Raw genomic sequence first — 18333 nt, forward strand, 5'->3', positions numbered from 1 at the left:
ATGATCAACCAAAAATAGGTGCTTTTCCTCGTTTTATGATAAAACTTTTATCTATTAAATTACGCTGCACTCTAACGTCACCACTTTATTTCCCTGCTATTTGTGAATTGCATGACATAAAAATTAAAGGACCCATTCATTTTTTTATTGAAAAAAGTAAAAAGATAACTAATCCAAAAATGTTAACAAACCTGAAATGAGTATAAGCATATGTGCTCAATTACTGCACAACTAAAAAAAAACACATTTTCCTATATCACTTTTTTATTTTCATCTGTTTAGGTGAGAATTAGCAAACAAACATTCCAATAAACATTTCTGACATTGAAAAAAATATTAGTGACCAAATACAGTCACTCTTCTTTTCAGTAGAGTGATAAGAGTTTCTTGATCTTATCAAGAAACTTTTTGCAACAACAACCACAGTTTCCCCTCTGTGCAGAGAGATGGACTGTTTTCCTTCACGAGAAACATGAAGAAACTTAGGTTTTATTCTTTCCAGTTCTAAGACATAAATTAAAGAATGTCAGATGTGTCTCCAGGTAAATACTTAAGTTGACATGACATTAAAAAAATAGTTGAAAACTACTTTTGATGCTTTGAAAGAAAACATCCGTCCACATCCAGCAGTCATTAGGCGAGAGGCCTGGCACACAATAGTCCACAACATTAATTTCTTTACTTTATTTATTTGTTCATTTATTTAATTCCACATGGCTGACAGATGGTATTAACAGGATTATAAATGAACTGAACTGAAAATGGAAGCTTGAATGCATCAAGTTTTATATTAATATATTATATATTGTAATTATTTTATACATGACTGATTTTAGTTTTCATCAACTGACATAAAGACTCCAGTTCATGCCAAGAAATGCTTTATTAAAAGTTTGTGAAAAGAATGCATTGAAAAATCATCATCATTTTCCATCAGTAAAAATGCTCCACATATAGCTTTTCTTCTGGGATAACTGGAGCTTTTCACATGCTACTCAGCTCCACAGTGCCCATCAAACAGAGTTATGTTCATGTTTAGCTTCTTTTCCAGGATCGCCTCCAGTTCCTTTAAGGGCATCTCCCTAACATCATAGCCTGAATTTTTGGGATCTTTCACCACCACGTCGTCTCCGCTCTTAGGATCGTTTCTTCCCACAGCAGCATAAGTGGGGAAGTATTTTCCCTGATCCTTTCCAACGTTATTGTCGTTGCAGCAGTAAGCAGACCATATGTACTCAGGAATGAACACCCGGTCTTTGATTTTGTGCTCTCCTGACTGATAAGGGATGATCCCGGTAACTACATACAATTTATCTTTGCAGACATTTTTAAATCTGGCTGATAGATTCTGTTCAAACATGTTCCACTCCTTATTATTGGAGATAGCTGCTTGAGGAACAATGTTTGTCAGGGTGAAAGTGGCCGTCCGATCGTCCTTTGTCGCTTGGTGGCTGCTGGGGGCGAGATGGCCTCTGGTGAAGCCGGAGTCTTTGTAGTCATCATTCACGGCCTGACTGTCCTTCACGTTTTGGTCTGGGTTTTTGATGTACTTCATACTTTTGTCACCTTTGCTGTTTGCCAACTAAGATATACAGAAAGAAGAAAAAACAGAGAACAAAGAATGAATAAAAAATAAAGACAGGTCATTTAAAAAACCGATAAGCAAAATTCATTTAATCATTACTTACGCTGTTTATCACTGAAATAGCAAAAACGACCAAATGTTAATGAAATAAAAACATTATAAACTACATAAGGCTTTTTCTAGTATAACATATTATTTCAATTCCCAGCTATTTCCTGGAAATGAAAAACATTTTGGACGCCAGGTCTTACCTGAGGCTCAATCATCCAATCAGGACGAGGTCTCTTCCCATCTGGACTGTGGAGTTTATAGGCAGAGTACAGCGGTGTCCGATACTTTAAGTTGTACAGGGTGGCAAAGCGATAGGCGTTATGGTACAACTGGCAGATATGCCGATACTCTGGTCCGGTGATGCCTTTGGGTGGTTCGTTTCTGTAGAAGAACTGAAGGCAACTGTTAAAGTTTGCAGCAACCTCACCATAAACCAGGCCAGAACAGCAGGTCAGGAGAAGAAACAGAGCCTCGTTCGGCAGCATCTTTCTTTCAGTCCTTTGGAGCAAGATAGCAGAGCTGCACTTTGTGTGAAGGAAAGGAAAAATATGTGCAAGAGATGGAGAGCTCTTGGTTAAATACTACCTGGAAATAATAGAGGAAGTGGCTTGTGGCTTGATAACAAAACAGCGGTTGCAACATTTTTACATAATGTTTATGTAAAAATGGAAATGTATTAATGTGTTATTCAGTCGCATTTCTTGCAAAATTGCACCTGGGCTTCTTCAACACGAGTAAAGCAGCAACACACGTTGAACTGTACAAAAGAGTATGAGTAATTAGCAAACTGCAGAAAACGTATTGATTTGACAAATCATAGTCTATTTACCGTCCACACACACAGGCACACACACAGGCACACACACTCGGTGCCTCATGGACAAGAAGGACGAGAAAAGAGCTGTGGAGCTCTATCTTCCCCATCAGTCAAAGGTGAAACTCTTAAAAGCTTGTTGAAATGTGATAAATTCTCCAACAATCAGCTGATACAGCAAAACATTTACTGATTGTTTACAATTACTGATGATTAATTTGGCTCAGTCAGCTGGTGGACTCTAGTTTGATGTTTCTAGGTTGAAAACAGCTTAAAATAGCTTTTTTTTTTAAATGAGCTTTAAAAATGTTAAAGCTTATTCTGGCGGAGCTTAAACCTCCATTTTGTGGAGGTGGAGGCGACGCAGCAGCATCTTCTCCGACAGATGCACTGAGACTCACTATGAGATTTATACTCTGCCTTTGGTGGGGTTTTTTATGATTACGGGTATAAAGTATACATTCATGCAGCACAGAGACTGTTGGGTAATTTTTTTGTTCAACACTGTGATGTGAAAGCTTCCTTTTTTTTGTAATTTGCGTCTGCTTTTAGATATCGTCTTAGAAACCACAGTGGAGATATGAGCCACTCCAGATAGCAGAAACATTATGACTTGAGTGAAATCATGCAAATACAAATTGCTCTCGAGCTAGAAATATTAAAATGAGGCCTAACCATGATTTTTTTTTTTTTTTTTTTGCTGCTTATCAGCTAAATTAGAAGTTAGATAAGCTTAGACACTGGTGCAGTTGATAGCACAGTTGCCTTGCAGCAAGAAGGTCATGGGTTCAATTCTGCATGGAGTTTGCATGTTCTCCCTGTGCATGGTTGCATGGTGGGTTCTCTCCGGGTACTCCGGCTTCTTCCCACAGTCCAAAAACATGACTGTCAGGTTAAATGGTGTGTGTGTGTGCGTGTGCGTGTGCATGTGCGTACGTGTGTGTGTGTGTGTGTGTGTGTGTGTGTGTGTGTGTGTGTGTGTGTGTGTGTGTGTGTGCGCGTGCGTGTGGGGGTGTGTGGGGGTGTGTTTGCATGGTTGTAAACTCCTGTGTGTCTCTGTGTTGCCCTGCAATGGACTGGCGACCTGTCCAGGGTGTACCTGCACCAGCATCCCTCCTGACCCCAATGGGTTAAAGCCGACTGAAGTAAATAAAATTTACTTTTATTTTTGAAAATAAAAGATAAATCTTGTTGTAAATTGTTCCTATATAAATAAACTGAATTTAATTTAATTTAAAATGACCAAATGTTGAAACTTACTGTTATTGACAGAAGAACTAAGCAGAGATCAGCGCTTTGTTCACATTTAACATAAACATGAATTAACAGTTAAAATGGCAAAACTCTGCTGTTTGGACTTGCAGCAGATGAACAATATACGCCGTTATGGTTCTGATCTGAAGTAACAGATGTTTATAAACGTTTAATTGGACGTATACATGGAGCAGCCAGTCTGGTGCCTGTCTTGTCATAAAGAAGTCAACATGAAGGGGTGTAAGGCAATTCAAGTTTATTTGTGCTGCACTTTTATTTAATGAAACATTGTTGTAAAACAGAGAATAATTTATAGAAGAAAAAACAGCAAGTAATAAAACCCTCATATAAAGGATTTTATATAAGGTTTTGACATTTCTCATCAAACAGGGTGACAAACACATTCAGCCTCTTCGACAGGATGCCCTCCAAAGTCTCCAAGGTCATCTGCCTCACATCATAGCCTCGTATCGAAGGCTTCACTGCATTATTAACAGGCACAATCTCCTGTCCGCTGTTGGCATCATTTCTTCCCACTGCAGCATATGTAGGAAAGAGCTGCTTCATCCCCGTAGGGAGGTTCGGTTTGAATTTGGGGCAGCAGTAAGCTGACCACATGTACTCAGGAACAGACACTCTGTTGTTGATCCAGTGCGTCTCTGATTCGTAAGGCATGGCACCAGTGATTACGTACATTTCCCCGGTGCAGAAGTTCTTGTACCTCTCCAACACCTCATTCTCCAGTGTGCTCCATGGGCCAGAGTTGGAGCCGATCTGCTGAGGCACTATGTTTGTCAGAGTAAAGGTGGATTTTCTGTCTTCCATCGTCCCCTGGTGCAAACTGGGACAGAGGTGTCCTTTGGAGAAGTTGGAGTTCCTGTAGTCTTGGAGGACCGCTTGGCTTTCAACCACGTTCTGGTCAACGATTTTATTAAAACGTCTCATTTCAGGACTGGCACCGGAAAACGCCAACTGCAAACAGAACACAAATGATTTAACGATTGATTCAATTAATTACCTGATTCATTTAACAAACTACAACACTCTGACCGTAGACACAAACATTGTTTTAGGATACATTCAGTTGTTTTTTCCACATTAAATGTTTCACATGCATTTCACATTTTGCATGTGAAATGCAAAAACATTTTGCATTTCACATGCAAAATGTTTTTGAAAACGTAATCTACATTTGAACGAGGCATCTGGGTAGAAATAGCCAGAAATTGTGCTGATGTAAGAGTCGCATAACGTCAATATATTTCTAGAAGTGGAAGTAACATGGAGTTGATTAAAAAATAAAATTACTCATGTAAGAATATTAAAAATGTTCAGTAAAAACGTTACTTAAGCACTGAATACTTGAGTAAGACTGTTTAAGTCGATTTGCAAAATGTAACAATCATACAGGCAAAGTGTAAAATGATGTGTTGTTTCTGGTACTTAAAACAATAAAATAAAATTTAAAACATTTAAAATAACTGATTCAGGTAAAATAAAAACTCATTTCCAAAACTACTACCTTCGTTGGGTAATGTGTTAGAACAGTGCAAAGTAGTTCTTGTGACAATATCTACTATTTGGTCTCCAAATGACACAAAAGGTTTAACAGATACAAAATAACATCAGAACAACAAAGTGTGTTGTAAAATCAAATGTTTTAGCATTTTAGCTATTTTTATTTGTTCATCCTAGAAGTAACTCAAGGTCAGTAGAGTATCCACAAGTCAAATAAGTATTGCTTCATAATGATGTTAGTCTTAAAAATATAAACTTCTAATAGTTTTTCAAAAAGTTACTTGTATAAGTCTGAGTAATTTCTGCTAGAACTCAGTTACCTTTTTATGATTTAAAATGATTTAAATCGCAACATTTATAAACAGCAGCATTCATAATATTTTAATGAATATTTTTAAGGTACAGTCTAACTTATTTTACCTACCTGTGGTTCATACATCCAAATGTTTTTAGGCCGCTTCCCATCCGCAGGACTCAGTTTGTAGGCGGAGAACAAAGGAGCCCGATGCTGACGGCGATACAGGCTGGCAAAGTGATATTTGTTCTGGTAGCGCTGGCATATTGGCTGGTACTCTGCTCTCTCAAGACCCCTGGGAGGGGTTCTGTTATAGAAGAAGTCAAGGCACTGATAGAAGTTGCTGCTGATCTCTCCGACAGTCAGACCACCAAACCAGGGCAGGAGGAAGAGCAGGACTGCTGTGGAGGACGACAGGAGGTTCCTCTGAGACATCCTGTGGAATAATCAGGTCAAATGAGACGGATCTGTTGGAGAGAGATGGGCGATCCGCTGCTACGCTTCCTCTTCGAAAGCTTTAAGTTAACGTCTCTCTCAGACAGAGGCTTTATATAGAGCTGTAATCTTGATGATTACATTTTGACACGTATTTTCTACACAGCTTCCTAGCTGACTGGCAGAGTTAATGGAAAGTTCCACTTTTATGTCATTTCAAAACCGATGGTTATAATAGCAGAAATAGATGACGTGTGAAGGAACACCATGCTTCAACAAAAATGAAAACAAGATTAAATAAAAATGTGGTTTCAGCCACAGGAACTGACAGCTCAGTTTCTGTTAAGCTGCTCTAGAGGTTGTTGCTGTCTCGTTTTAGTCTATTTCATCTGAAGGTTTTAATGGCATGAATATACAAAGCTAATTTGGAAGAATTAGAAATATGAAATATGAATGAAGATATTTTTTTAAGACCTAGATTTAATACTAATTTTTTAATCCTAAAAATGTTCTTCAGGTGACAGAAGGCTGACTTTGTAGTTGTCTTTACGTGTCTTTGAGGGTTCAGGTCTGAGTCCATCACTACACCCAGATTTTGGGCCTGATCTCTAGATTCCAGCTGTAATTACTGAAACTGTGAACTGACCCAACATGGTTCCTCTTAAAGTCCAAAGATAATAACTTTAGTTTTGTTTCTGATCAGCTGGAGAAAGTTATGCCAATTTTCTAATGATGTGCTCCTCTTTCCTACCCAGAAGTGAAAATAGATGCGAGTTAATTTTCTTTTGTGAGATTAATTTTTTTTACTCAATATATAATCACTGCTTGTGCTTTTAATATTCCTCTCTGTGAGGAAAATTAAAAGATCTTATATTAAACATGATTAACTTAGATGAAAAAGATAATAATCTTATATTTTCTTTTGGTCCTGCGGGGTGCTTTGACTTTTTCAGCTGTAGCACCACTGGTTCAGCGTATCACACCTTTACAGGAATTGCAGCACTTATTATTATTATTATTATTATGCAATTTCTCGTGAAAGATTATGACACAATGACAATTCAGTGAGTTGGTTCTTTTGCTTTCGCTTCCGGTACTTCACACATTTCTATGACATTACGATCCATCTTTCACAGAAACTGACAGATCAGTCAACTACGAGAAGTTCGTAACTACAGCTTTCAAATAACAGTTGATCTTTGTCATTGTATTTTTTCCATTTATAAAGAAACTGATTGTTTCTGTTTCCATTGTTTCCGTTATGTCAGGATTTTTTTCCAAAGTGTTTTGGATTTTCTTGAGGTATAAAAAAAGGCAGGGATCAGTTGTAATTTTCTCCAAATACAAAGTTGTTATTTGGAAAATACATCAGTATTTGGTAATATTGTTTTTTAGTGGTTATGTGATGTCACAATATTTTTTTTTTACTTGCAGGAGTCCTCTACAGGAGGAACAGATGTCCACTTCAGTGATCTGTGTGCATATATTATAACAATCCACAAGAAACACAAGAAAATGGCTTTTAGATAGACACCACTATAGTGACGGCTATGCATGAAAGGGTTAAGAAAACGTTTTCCCATTGCATCACAACTGCATCTCTGAATAGAAATTAACTTTTTGTTTCTGTTAAATACTGATAGGTAAAACCTAGGTTTGGTGGTTTGATTATTTTCATTATACTTTCCATTGTAGAGTTCTACATTTTCTGCTCATTCTTCACATTTTATGTCAAACTCTGATCTGTTTAACTCGTCTAGTTTACCAGTAAACCCAGTAAAAAAAAAACAGAATAACGTTGTTCTGGTTTGTTACTGGGTCACTCTAGTTTTATATGAATGGAAAAGCTAATTTAAAGATTATTTAAGAGTCTTGAAAGGTATCTGCAAAAACTTTACCTTCGTAGTCTTACCCAATCTTACCCATATATTTATGTTTTATATGATGCAGCACAAAAACAAAAAGTTTGCAAAAGCGTTGCTGCTTGTGGAATACGTCATTGCCATCTAGTGGTTAATCACTTGACGCCATTATTCATAACTGGATCTAGGTTGTTGTTCAGTGAATCTTCGTGGATTATTTGGAGTCACCGATGATGAGGTAGAAAGTGCAACTAGATTTAACAGGGTTTTTTCCCACACAGAGGAAATAAATGAACTTCTACAGGCTCAACCAGCTGGAGGTTTCCTCATTTTTCTTCCTGACTCAGAGCCTGCAGAGTGTGATTCAAGCTCTACACATTTGTGTTAATCTTTACTCCACATGCTTAATAATTAATTTAATATCATTTAGGCTATTTTAAAAGGGCAGCTATTTGTTATCACTGCTTGAATCTAACCTGTATGGAAGAGTGGCAAAAAGAAAGTCATGAATCCAATCGATATCCATCTGAAAGTTTCCATATAGGGGGCATGGAAAACCTGTGGAGGAAGGTCATCAGGTCAGGTGAGACAGAAAAAACAAAAAGCAAAACATGAAGCTGGAGTTTATTCTTCTTGCAGGAAAATAACCCTCAGCTTACATTTACATTTTAGTTTTGATCAAATATTCATATGTAGGAAATGTCCAGTCAAAGATCAAGCCTAAACAACTGTTGCAAGACCTGCAAACAAATATTCACACCTTTTCTCTATCAATCTGGATAAGCTTTTTTATTTATTTATTTTAAAGAAATGAGCAAAGATTTCAGTCTCCATGATTTGAAAAGTTGGTAGATGGATTCTGGATATCGCGGCAAAACCGATGGCCTCATGGGGTTGAATAAAACACACACCACACTGCATCATTCACTTCACATGTGCTCTATCAGATAAAATCCCAACAAAATACACTGAAGGTTTGGTGGTGATGTGATAAAATATATACCCTGTATTCTAATACCTTTATTATTTTAATTTTTATGTTTATTTTTCTCTTAATTGCATTAACACAGTCTAAGCATTTTCATGTTCCGGTGTTTTGGTCTAAAGATTTGGTCTTACTATTAGCTGTGATTGTTTTTAATCAGATCAGTGATTATCTGATTAATCACTGACTTAACTGCTTTTATACAAGTATTTGTAAATTATAACTAATAAAAACCTCACGTCTTGATGCTTAAACTCCAGGTCGTATTGGGGCTTAAGCATCATTCGATTAGTGTCCACCTCTGCCTACAAAGAGAGAGAAACAGACTTTATTGATCATTCAGCTGCACATTTACAATGTAAACACTGAGCAAACATTTGTCACAAGACTCCAAATAAATGACGATTTTTTAAAAAAATATATATGAACTAGTTTTAAAAAGTAGACATATATATATCCCTGCTGAGGGAGATGTATATCTTCTTCAGCAGCATGAGGGATGAAGCTGGTGTAGAATCTGGTTGTTCTGCATTTGAAGCTGTTGAGCCTTTTGCCAGAAAGCAGCCGAGAGAAAACAACTGCAAAAAAGGCAGGGATCAGATGTAATTTTCTCTGATTCACTGCAATCCTTCCAGTTGAATCCAGGAGACAGAGCAAAGTTTATGTGGTTGAGCTTAAAAGCAATTGCTGATAATTGGTCATTATTTGCTGAGATTCAGTTGTGAACAAACTGAGCTTAAAGACAAAGAAAACGATGAAACACTGTATGTTAACACAACAATAAAAAAAAAATTGCCAGTTCTTTTACATACTAAACTAAAATAAAAAAAAAACTGTAGGCTCTTTTAATTCAGCTGTGGCGAAAACATCAAATTAAACTCAACAGTAAGCCAAGTTTTAATAAAAGGTTTAGATTTATAGTCTGTGTTAAGGATTTATGGGAGCCCCCTCACGGGCTAACATATATTTGTTCGCTCATGCCTTGTGCCGGATGCGCTCTTGATTTTTTTGGCTTAGAAATAATTTCTTTTCAGTTTGCCTTTCCTATTTTTTTTTCCATCTTTCTTAGAAATCCTCTCAAACCGCTGTGGGCTACAGTCGTGCGCCTCGTGATTAAACCTGCCCATTGCGCAGCGGCTCCGAGCCTGTTTCAGCACGCCTTCCGTCCTCTTCTTGAAAACACAAGCTCTGCTGTCAGCTCCAGGCCACTCCCTTTCTCTGCTAAAAACGGAAGATTAGTCTGGTCTCCGCTTGCCACAGAGTTTCTCTTCGGGAAAACTATGAGCGTGGCAGAGAATGGCAGAGTCCAGCGCGCTTGAGGAGCTGCAGTCGGAGCTCACCTGCCCGGTGTGTCTGGAGCTGTTCCGCGACCCCGTGATCCTTGAATGCGGACACCACTTCTGCCAGGTGTGCATCATCCAGTGCTGGGAAGCGAAAGCGGACGAGCTTTCCAGCTGTCCGAAGTGTAGGAAGTCGTGTGCGCGCAAACTGCGGCCCAACTCGCTGCTGTGCAACGTCGTGGACAGCGTGCGCAGAGCCCGGGTTATGGACGCAGCCTCGGGGACGCCCGAGTGGGACCCCCAGGGGCCCCTGGAGATGCCCGAGGAACGAGAGCCGGGCTCCAGCATGAGCAGCGTGGTCTCCTCTATCGGGAACTGGCCTCGCCTGGTTCTGGACATGTGTGAGGAGCATGAGGAGAAGCTCAAGCTGTACTGTGAGGACGACCAGTTGCCCATCTGCCTGGTGTGCGGGATGTCCCGGGACCACAAGACCCACAACGTCATCCCGATCACAGAGGCCTTTGAAAACTACAGGGTAGGCCTTTCTCCGTTTTTTTTTTTCCTGCCCACATCCTCCCCAGAGCAAACTATTTATAAGCTATCATACAAATGGCACCATGTGGCTTTAACTAAGCATCATGACAACTGGATAAGCAAGATGAAACACAGAGATCCAGTCAGGAAGTGATTTACTGGCTGGTCTGTATAAACATTAACAGAGCCAGTGCAGCATGGCAGGTTGGTTTTGAAAGCACACTCCCTGTTTGCGTCCTATCTTTCTGGAATTCAGCAGACACCTGTGAACTTTTCCAACTCTCCTGCAAACATAATCCTTCTTGTGTGTTTCTGTTTTTTGTTGTTTTTGTTTTTTTTTGTCTGGTGCTAAATCATCTTTTTGTACACCAGAATGCTCAGCTGAGGTGTGTGAGGCATCACATGAGTCCAATTCGAGTTCGGATGCTCTTTGTGCAAAACCCAGATTGGATTACCTTTCAATAATCAAGTTTGTCTCTCTGGCTTCTTGACAATATTTCTCTTTTATTTCTGTCCAAACAGGATAAGCTGGATGCGGCTTTGGAGAGAGTTCAGGTGCAAACAGAGGAGGCCACATTGTTCCAGAAACAGACCAACGACAAGATCCTCCTCATTAAGGTACTAAAAAGCTGCTCTCTTCTGGTAACCTTACACCCCGACTGCCAGGTCAGAGATTATTCCATAGAGTTTGGGATCATCCACCGGCGTTCCTGCTCCTTCCGGCTGTCTGTCAGACCAGACTGGATGATGACTAACGATGACAGGTGGTGAATACAACAGGTTGTTACCCGGCCTTGCTTGAACGTGATGACTCTCATGCCGAGGTCCAACCTTAAATGCACCAACAGAGAAGTAATGGCAAGTTCTGTTTGTCTTCCTCACACCCTCTGTATTCAGGCACGCAGAAATGTTCACAATGTGCAAATACGCAGAGGGAGACGGCGAGTCCGTGTATGCTAAACTGAGATATGTGAGTTTTGCTGCGTGGGGTTGTTTTCTGCGGCAGTTGATAGCTTTACAAACTGCTCTCTCTTCCTGTCTCTGCTGTCTGTTTGACCCACTTTATGTGCACATTCACAGATTTTCACTTCTTGGTTTCTGTCACTATGGCAGGATGTGGATGAGCAAAACGGAGCGGAAGTTAGTATGTTTTTCTGCCTCTTCCTGCAGGTTTCTGTTTCTGTGTTTCTTTTCAGAAAGTGACAGAAGCGCATGACTGACGAGCCTCTGCCAGACCGACAGCAATAACAAACACTTAGTGCAATGTTTGGGTTTTAGCAGAATTTGATTTTACAGCTGATTGCTTTTCCAGTGAATTGCATTGATACTTTGTTTCCAATAGACGAGTTATACTTTTGATTTCTTCTAATTATATTGTTTATGTACAGCAGGTTTGGCGGAAGAAAACTGAACTAGATGCTATATTGTGTATAGTAGTTGCATGTTTTAGTGAAAAGAATGAAAATATGGTTTTGGTTGTTTTCTTTATCTCTAGATGCATATCTGACCCATATTTCCTCTGCATTTATATTAAGTTGTTTTTGTTAAACTGGATAATATTTTGAAAGATGACAAGGAAAACTTTTTTTTTTTTTTACCTTTTCGGCTTTTTCAGAACATTATGCCATGTCTTTCATACATTTACCAACAAACATGCCAAAACTCCATGTTGACATGAGTAACTCTATATATTTTGCGATGGAAAACTGATTGCAACCCTGAAATTTGTAATTGTGAAAATGAGAACGAACGAAAACATCAAGTTTTAAAGACCGAGTTAAATATCACATTTCATTTGTACTGCAAAATTCACACAAAAGAGCTTTTCTTTAAAATATAGTACTTTTAATCATCTTTATGGAGAGTTTTTGTTTTTTGGATTAAAAACAAAGTTTCGCTCAAACAGATTTGTCCAGAAACTTTCTTAGCTTCCAGATGAAACTCGAGCCTCTGCTCTCAGTGACCGCGGTCTTCGATGTGATTCAGGGGCGAGCGGGAGACCTGGAGGAGCTGGTTACCGCCGAGTTTGGCCGTCTGAGGGAGTTCCTGCTTCACCAAGAGGAGAGCATAAAGGAGAAGCTGCAGAAGGAGAAAGAAGAGAAGCTCAACCAGCTGGAGGAGGCTCTCACTCGTGCCACAGAGCAAATCAGCCAGCTGGAGACCACGGCAGAAAAGCTTCGCCTCAAACTGAGTGAGCAGGAAAATCCAGAACAGCTCAAGGTGAGTAGATTCAGGACAGAAGAGAGAAGTTTGATTATGATTGATGCCAAAGATTGTATCAGCCTTCAGGTTTCGACACGGTGTTTTGTAACAACTGGTTCTGTTCTTTTTTCAGGGAATCAAAGATTTCATTGGAGGGTGGGTGTTTCTTTCATCCTAACCAAAACATTTCAACATCACAGATGTAAGACAGAATTATAGGTCACATCCTCTTTACCTCCATGTGACCGTTGTCCTGACGAATGTCACAAGGTAATGGCGTAATGTTTTGTAATCACCCGTGAGTCGAGCCGTAACAGGATGTCAGGGCATGATTGTGGTGGTGTGACTCAGCGCCGTCACAGATGAGTAGCAGCAGGCAGAAAGTCCTAATCTAAGGGTCTTTACGGAAATGTGTTGAGCCAAATGTGTTATTTTATCAGTAACTGATGTTATACAGAATAAAGTATGTATGCACGTCATAAAACCTGCTTCTTAAAGATTTTTTAAGTCATCAGTGTGGTTTTTATCAACACTATGTTGTACCTGTTTCCCCCACTAGGGCTGAGGGTTTGTTTGAGCGCCCCCCAGAGGTCAGTGTGGATCTGAAGTCAGGAGAATATCTGGGGCCCCTGCAGTACAGGACCTGGAGGAAGATGAGCTCCATCTTTCAGCCAGGTACGAGCTCCTGTCTGTCTGTCCGTGCTCCATAGACGGCGCACATAGTGAAGGAATCACACTCGAAATAAAAATACGTTTATTTGTTGTGCCCTGCAAAAACAATCATACCTCTGACATTTTATTTGTTTATTTATTTATTTCAAAATAAATTCAACATATTTTAGTTTGTTTTATTGGGATTTTATGTGATGGACCAACATTAGATTAGAGGTTTCTGAATTTAAATACATGTTTTATATATATATATATATATATATATATATATATATATATATATATATACCAATAAAAATCTGAAAAGTATGTTGCACATATTGAATACATCCTGAATATTCTGAATTTAAAACATCTCTGAGTTCTTCCATCCATCATCTGAAAATAAAGAGAGTTGCACCACAAAGCACCAAAACAAATTTTGCCACTTCCCTCCTAAAATCATAGAGGCAGAAAGAAAGCCTCAGGTCAAATCTTGGTCATGTGTGTTAAATCACATTGACTTGAAAGTTAATGTTTTCAGACGCTGTTTTTTTTTTTTTCAGTTCAAACATACTTGTTATTGCAGCAAAATGTGGTCCTACAAAGTTTTGAATTCATAGGGTTCAAAACAAATACATGCCTCTAATTTTATATTCTTTATTTGTAAAATTTATTTTGGTCCATGTTTCTGGAGCTCTCATTCGGTGGAGAAACTCAGTGGATCCTTTAAAAGACTTTACCATTTTTCTCTCTGCGTTGTTACAAGTGATGTTGAGTATCGTCTCATTTCTTTGCCGTTATTGAGTTAAAGATTTTATGGTCCAGTTTCTTCTCTGTATTCATGTTGATCTTTCTCTCCTGTGTCCTCCCAGCCGTCTCAGCGGTGACCCTTGACCCAGACACAGCCTACCCCTGCCTGTGGGTGTCTCCCTGTCACACCAGCGTCCAGGTGGGGAAAATCCAATCCAATCTCCCCAACAATCCGGAGCGCTTCACCCGCTACAACATCGTGCTTGGCTCTGAGGCGTATTCCTCAGGCAGACATTACTGGGAGGTGGAGGTGGGCAACAAGAAGGCGTGGGGTCTGGGCGTAGCCAAAGCCTCCGTCAACAGGAAGGATGAGATCAGCCTTTGCCCAGACGATGGCTTCTGGACTCTGGTCCGTCGATACAAAAACGACGGCACCAGCGAGTACGAAGCATGCACCGACGCAGACGACACCTTAATATTTCCCTCCAAACCTCCTAAGAAGGTGGGGGTCTATCTGGACTATGGACGAGGTGAGGTGTCTTTTTACGACGCTGCAGAGATGAGCCACCTTTTCACCTTCTACAATGCGGACTTTAAAGAAGCCGTGTTCCCTTACTTTAACCCCTGGCCAATCATCAACGGTCAGAACCGAGAGCCTCTCACCATCGTAACGCCACACTGGGGTTAGACGCGGGAGATTCCTGCTACGGACCGTTATGGACTCGTCTCATGATCAGTCACGCGTCTGCCTGACAAAGAACTCCTGTCTGAATGACCCTGACCTTGTCGAGCAATTTAACTCCTGAATGACCGGAGAGGAAACCAAACTGAACATAAATGGCACTTTAGCACCCAACAGACTCCATGCAAAGATCTAATTCAGTCACTGAGGTGCTGGCTTAACAAATCTGAGTAGCTAAAACCTGATCTGAACTCTGCAGATTCACGGTTGTTTGCCTAATTTACCATAGCGTTACTTTAGTCAGCTGATGTCAGTAACGCCCAGTGCAAACCTGCATTAGGCAACTTGAAACACCAGATCTGATAGACAAAACTCATTTCTACACTTATGAATTGTTTTTTAGCCTTCCTTTCTGTGCTGCCTTTTCTACAAACTGTTTTATGATATACTAGCGCCTCACTTCATGGTGTTTCTGTCTTTGTTTTTGCAATATCTGGTGTGTCATGTACACTTTTCCTGTTTAGGACCCACATCGGTTCTGCCTCACGTAGAAATACATGCAGGACAGAGTGGAACTTCACCTGCACATGCAGACAAATAAAGCACGCAGCCGACACAGTTTATCTATTTAAATAAATTCCCCAAATAGGATTGACTTACTTACTTTGAGTCCTGCATAACTGGGTCACCGTTGCTGAAAAATACACAAAAATACAAATATGCTGCCTCTTTTTTATTTTTAGAATAAAACTTGCTTCTTCTTTTTTTATTGATTCAGGTTTTTGGATAGGATCAACTGTTTTGTTCATTTTCTGACTGTAGAAAACATGGACTAAATTTATCCGTGTGTGTGCAAATGGATCAGCAATATTTGTCGCCTGAAAAACGATTATTTTCTGAGGGTAAATGCTTAAGATTTGAATTCTTTTAAAATATTTCTTTAAATTTCACTATAAATTTTTGACACACAAATATTACATATTCAGGACTATTTCATTTTTTAAAATCCAGTTTGGTTTTAATGAGCAAAGGTTTTGATTTTAAGGATGCAGTCATATGTTGTACAATTATCACCATCTTACATTTGACCAACTCTTATCTCCTAACTACATTTAACTTAATTTTACTTGTTTTGAGGCTCTAAAAAATAAACTGTGTGTATTAATATTGTTGTGAGATTGTAAATTTGCCATTAAATTTACATTTGAGTTTGTTATTACTTCTTCCACTAGAGGGCAGCCAAAATTAACACCATTGGACGCAGCATTTCAGTTTTAGAGCGCATGCATAGAATCAAAAAGTGATTTATTTTTTTTCTGTTCGCTTTCTTCCTTATACATGTAAAAAAAAAGACCATTAAAAAGCTTATTACTGTCCATGAAGCACAGCGGTGGTAGTTTCTTTTTTTTTTCTTATTTTGCTGCTTTTAAATAAAGTTCATTCTGAGGCCAAAATCTATGTCAATTACATCCTAACAGAGACTCCAACTTGTGTCAAAATAATGACCATGAACACAAAAATCATCTCTGCACAGACGGTAAAAGATCTAAGTTTCATGCTCAAAATGTTTGACGCAAAGTCCAAACTTTAATCCAGCTGGAAGCATTTGAAGCAACCAGTTCAAGAAAGTAAACCCACCAAACCTACAGCAGTACCCTTATGCTTCAGAGAAACGGGTCAACGTTTCTTGGACTGGACATGACGGCCAAATTGACAACGTTTAGTTTTACTTGTTTGACAAGGAAATCACACAGAGCAAATGTTCAAGTTAAGATCTATTACGCTACTGTTTTTCTCAAGAATTAGCTTGTACTTTTATACTTTTGAGCTTTCTCGCCTATTATCTTACCATAGTCTTAAAAAACATGCAATGCTCTGCTACAGCTCATTCAAAAAATATGATAAAATCCTCAGATGTTTTAAAAGCTGAAGCACAAGCTGACTGGAGAGAGCAGAGCTGCAGACCAAAAGTCTCACAAAGAGGTAAACTCTTTCTAGATAAAACAATTAAGGACAAAACACAGAATTTCCAAAAATATTAACGGTATAAAGAAAACAAGAGAACAGGTAAATGCAGTCTGAAAGAGACTGAGCATCACATCAATCATTTGATTAGCTGTCCTGGCTGCGCAGGAGTTTGGTGTTTACTTGTCACAGACACCCCGGTGTTCCTTTGTCACTGTCTACTTAAGCAAGGTTAATGAGTTTCTTTGTGCCAACAGAGAAATTCAATAATCTGGGACTACTGTTACAAAGAAATAAGTAATGAGAATTAGTCTGACACAAATAAACCTCTCGATGCTGTTTATAACCAAACATTAACCTAGGATTTCAAAGGTCAGTGCTGAAGTTAATCTGATCCGACCTGCTTCCTGTCCGGAAAGTCGTTGAAACGCAAGTATTTAAAATTTGAATATTTGAAAAAGTGGTGCATTAACTCCATTAGGAAAATGGTTGGATGGGCGTTCTGTGACTCTGCAGCTTAGTAATATATTAGTTTATAAATAGTTGTGGTTTTTTTTCATTTAATGCCCCCGTCTACATCAAATGCTAAACCTGCAAAAACTAAAAACAAGGAAAGAAACATTCTGCACTCCTCAGGCGTGTCCTTCATTTAAACACAGTTTAAAAAGCAGAACAACCTCCTCAGCATCCAAGTGTGCACCCTAACCAGTAGGTCACCAGTAGGTCACAAGCCTACTGGTGGTGACCTACTGGTTCTTGATGTAGTTTCTCAATTAAACTACATCAAGAACTAAAAGTCCATGTTAGGATTGTTGGTTCTGCCGTCCTGCTGATTTTTGCTGTGTGGAGATCTGCTTCTGCAGATCAATGAGAAACCAAAGTCTCTTCTAGCTTTATGAGTCCAAATAAATCAATAAATGTTATCTAAAGATTTTTTGTTTTCATTCATAATTTGGACACGCAGTTTCAGTATGCTCATAGGTGTTTATTTTCTTATCTGAAATGTGTGCACCCATTTGGTTTTTATTGTCACAAAAAAAAGTCACAAAAGTCTTAAAATCTCCTTTAATCTTTAGCAATGGCTTTATGTTATTAAACATGACATCAAACAATTGAAATTTCAGATGGATTGCGCTGATAATCATTTGATTTGCTGCCCTGGCTGCGTCTGGTGTTAACTTGTCACAGACACCAGGTGTTTGTTTGTCTTTGTCCGCTTAAAGAAGGTTAATGAGTCTCTTTGTGCCAACTGAGAAACTCGGTGTCGGTGACTATTGTCACGGAGAAATAAGGAACGAGAATCGTCTTAAACCTCATGGGGAATCTGTGGAGGGAGATGAAAATTAGGGTGATGGCAGAGAGGCCAAATAGTTGGAGATACAAAATAAAAATGAGTGGAAACACAACGCAAAAACCTGTTGAGTAATTATAAGAAGCACTTGATTGACAACTCTGTGTTTTCTGTCC

At 39.1% G+C, this 18333-nt stretch overlaps 3 protein-coding genes and 1 long non-coding RNA gene across 4 annotated transcripts in view; 1 reads left to right on the top strand and 3 right to left on the bottom strand.

Moving 5' to 3' along the window:
• Positions 1–864: 864 nt before the first annotated feature.
• On the bottom strand, positions 865–3246 carry LOC103471741 (endonuclease domain-containing 1 protein-like). Its single transcript, XM_008420923.3, has 2 exons — positions 1837–3246; positions 865–1582 (listed from the first exon to the last, which is right to left on the bottom strand). Exons 1-2 carry the CDS (start codon positions 2119–2121, stop codon positions 992–994), a joined length of 876 nt encoding a protein of 291 aa, XP_008419145.2. The 5' UTR covers positions 2122–3246; the 3' UTR covers positions 865–991.
• Positions 3247–3890: 644 nt separating this feature from the next.
• Positions 3891–6872, bottom strand: LOC103471742 (endonuclease domain-containing 1 protein-like). Its single transcript, XM_081611518.1, has 2 exons — positions 5647–6872; positions 3891–4676 (listed from the first exon to the last, which is right to left on the bottom strand). The coding sequence occupies exons 1-2, from the start codon at positions 5950–5952 to the stop codon at positions 4062–4064; spliced, it is 921 nt and encodes a 306-aa protein (XP_081467644.1). The 5' UTR covers positions 5953–6872; the 3' UTR covers positions 3891–4061.
• Positions 6873–9985: 3113 nt separating this feature from the next.
• LOC103471349 (zinc-binding protein A33-like) lies at positions 9986–16222 on the top strand. Its single transcript, XM_081611516.1, has 6 exons — positions 9986–10614; positions 11136–11231; positions 12600–12833; positions 12949–12971; positions 13375–13490; positions 14342–16222. The coding sequence occupies exons 1-6, from the start codon at positions 10096–10098 to the stop codon at positions 14905–14907; spliced, it is 1554 nt and encodes a 517-aa protein (XP_081467642.1). The 5' UTR covers positions 9986–10095; the 3' UTR covers positions 14908–16222.
• Positions 16223–17935: 1713 nt separating this feature from the next.
• The window catches only part of LOC145553065 (uncharacterized), a 7619-nt gene continuing 7221 nt past the window's right edge, over positions 17936–18333 (bottom strand). The window contains exon 3 of the long non-coding RNA XR_014089250.1: positions 17936–18190. This is a non-coding gene — a long non-coding RNA (uncharacterized LOC145553065). The remainder of the gene's footprint in view (positions 18191–18333) is intronic.

The sequence above is a fragment of the Poecilia reticulata genome, chromosome 10 (assembly GCF_904066995.2).
Source record: "Poecilia reticulata chromosome 10, P_reticulata-male-v2, whole genome shotgun sequence".
Classification (NCBI taxonomy): Eukaryota; Metazoa; Chordata; class Actinopteri; order Cyprinodontiformes; family Poeciliidae; genus Poecilia; species Poecilia reticulata.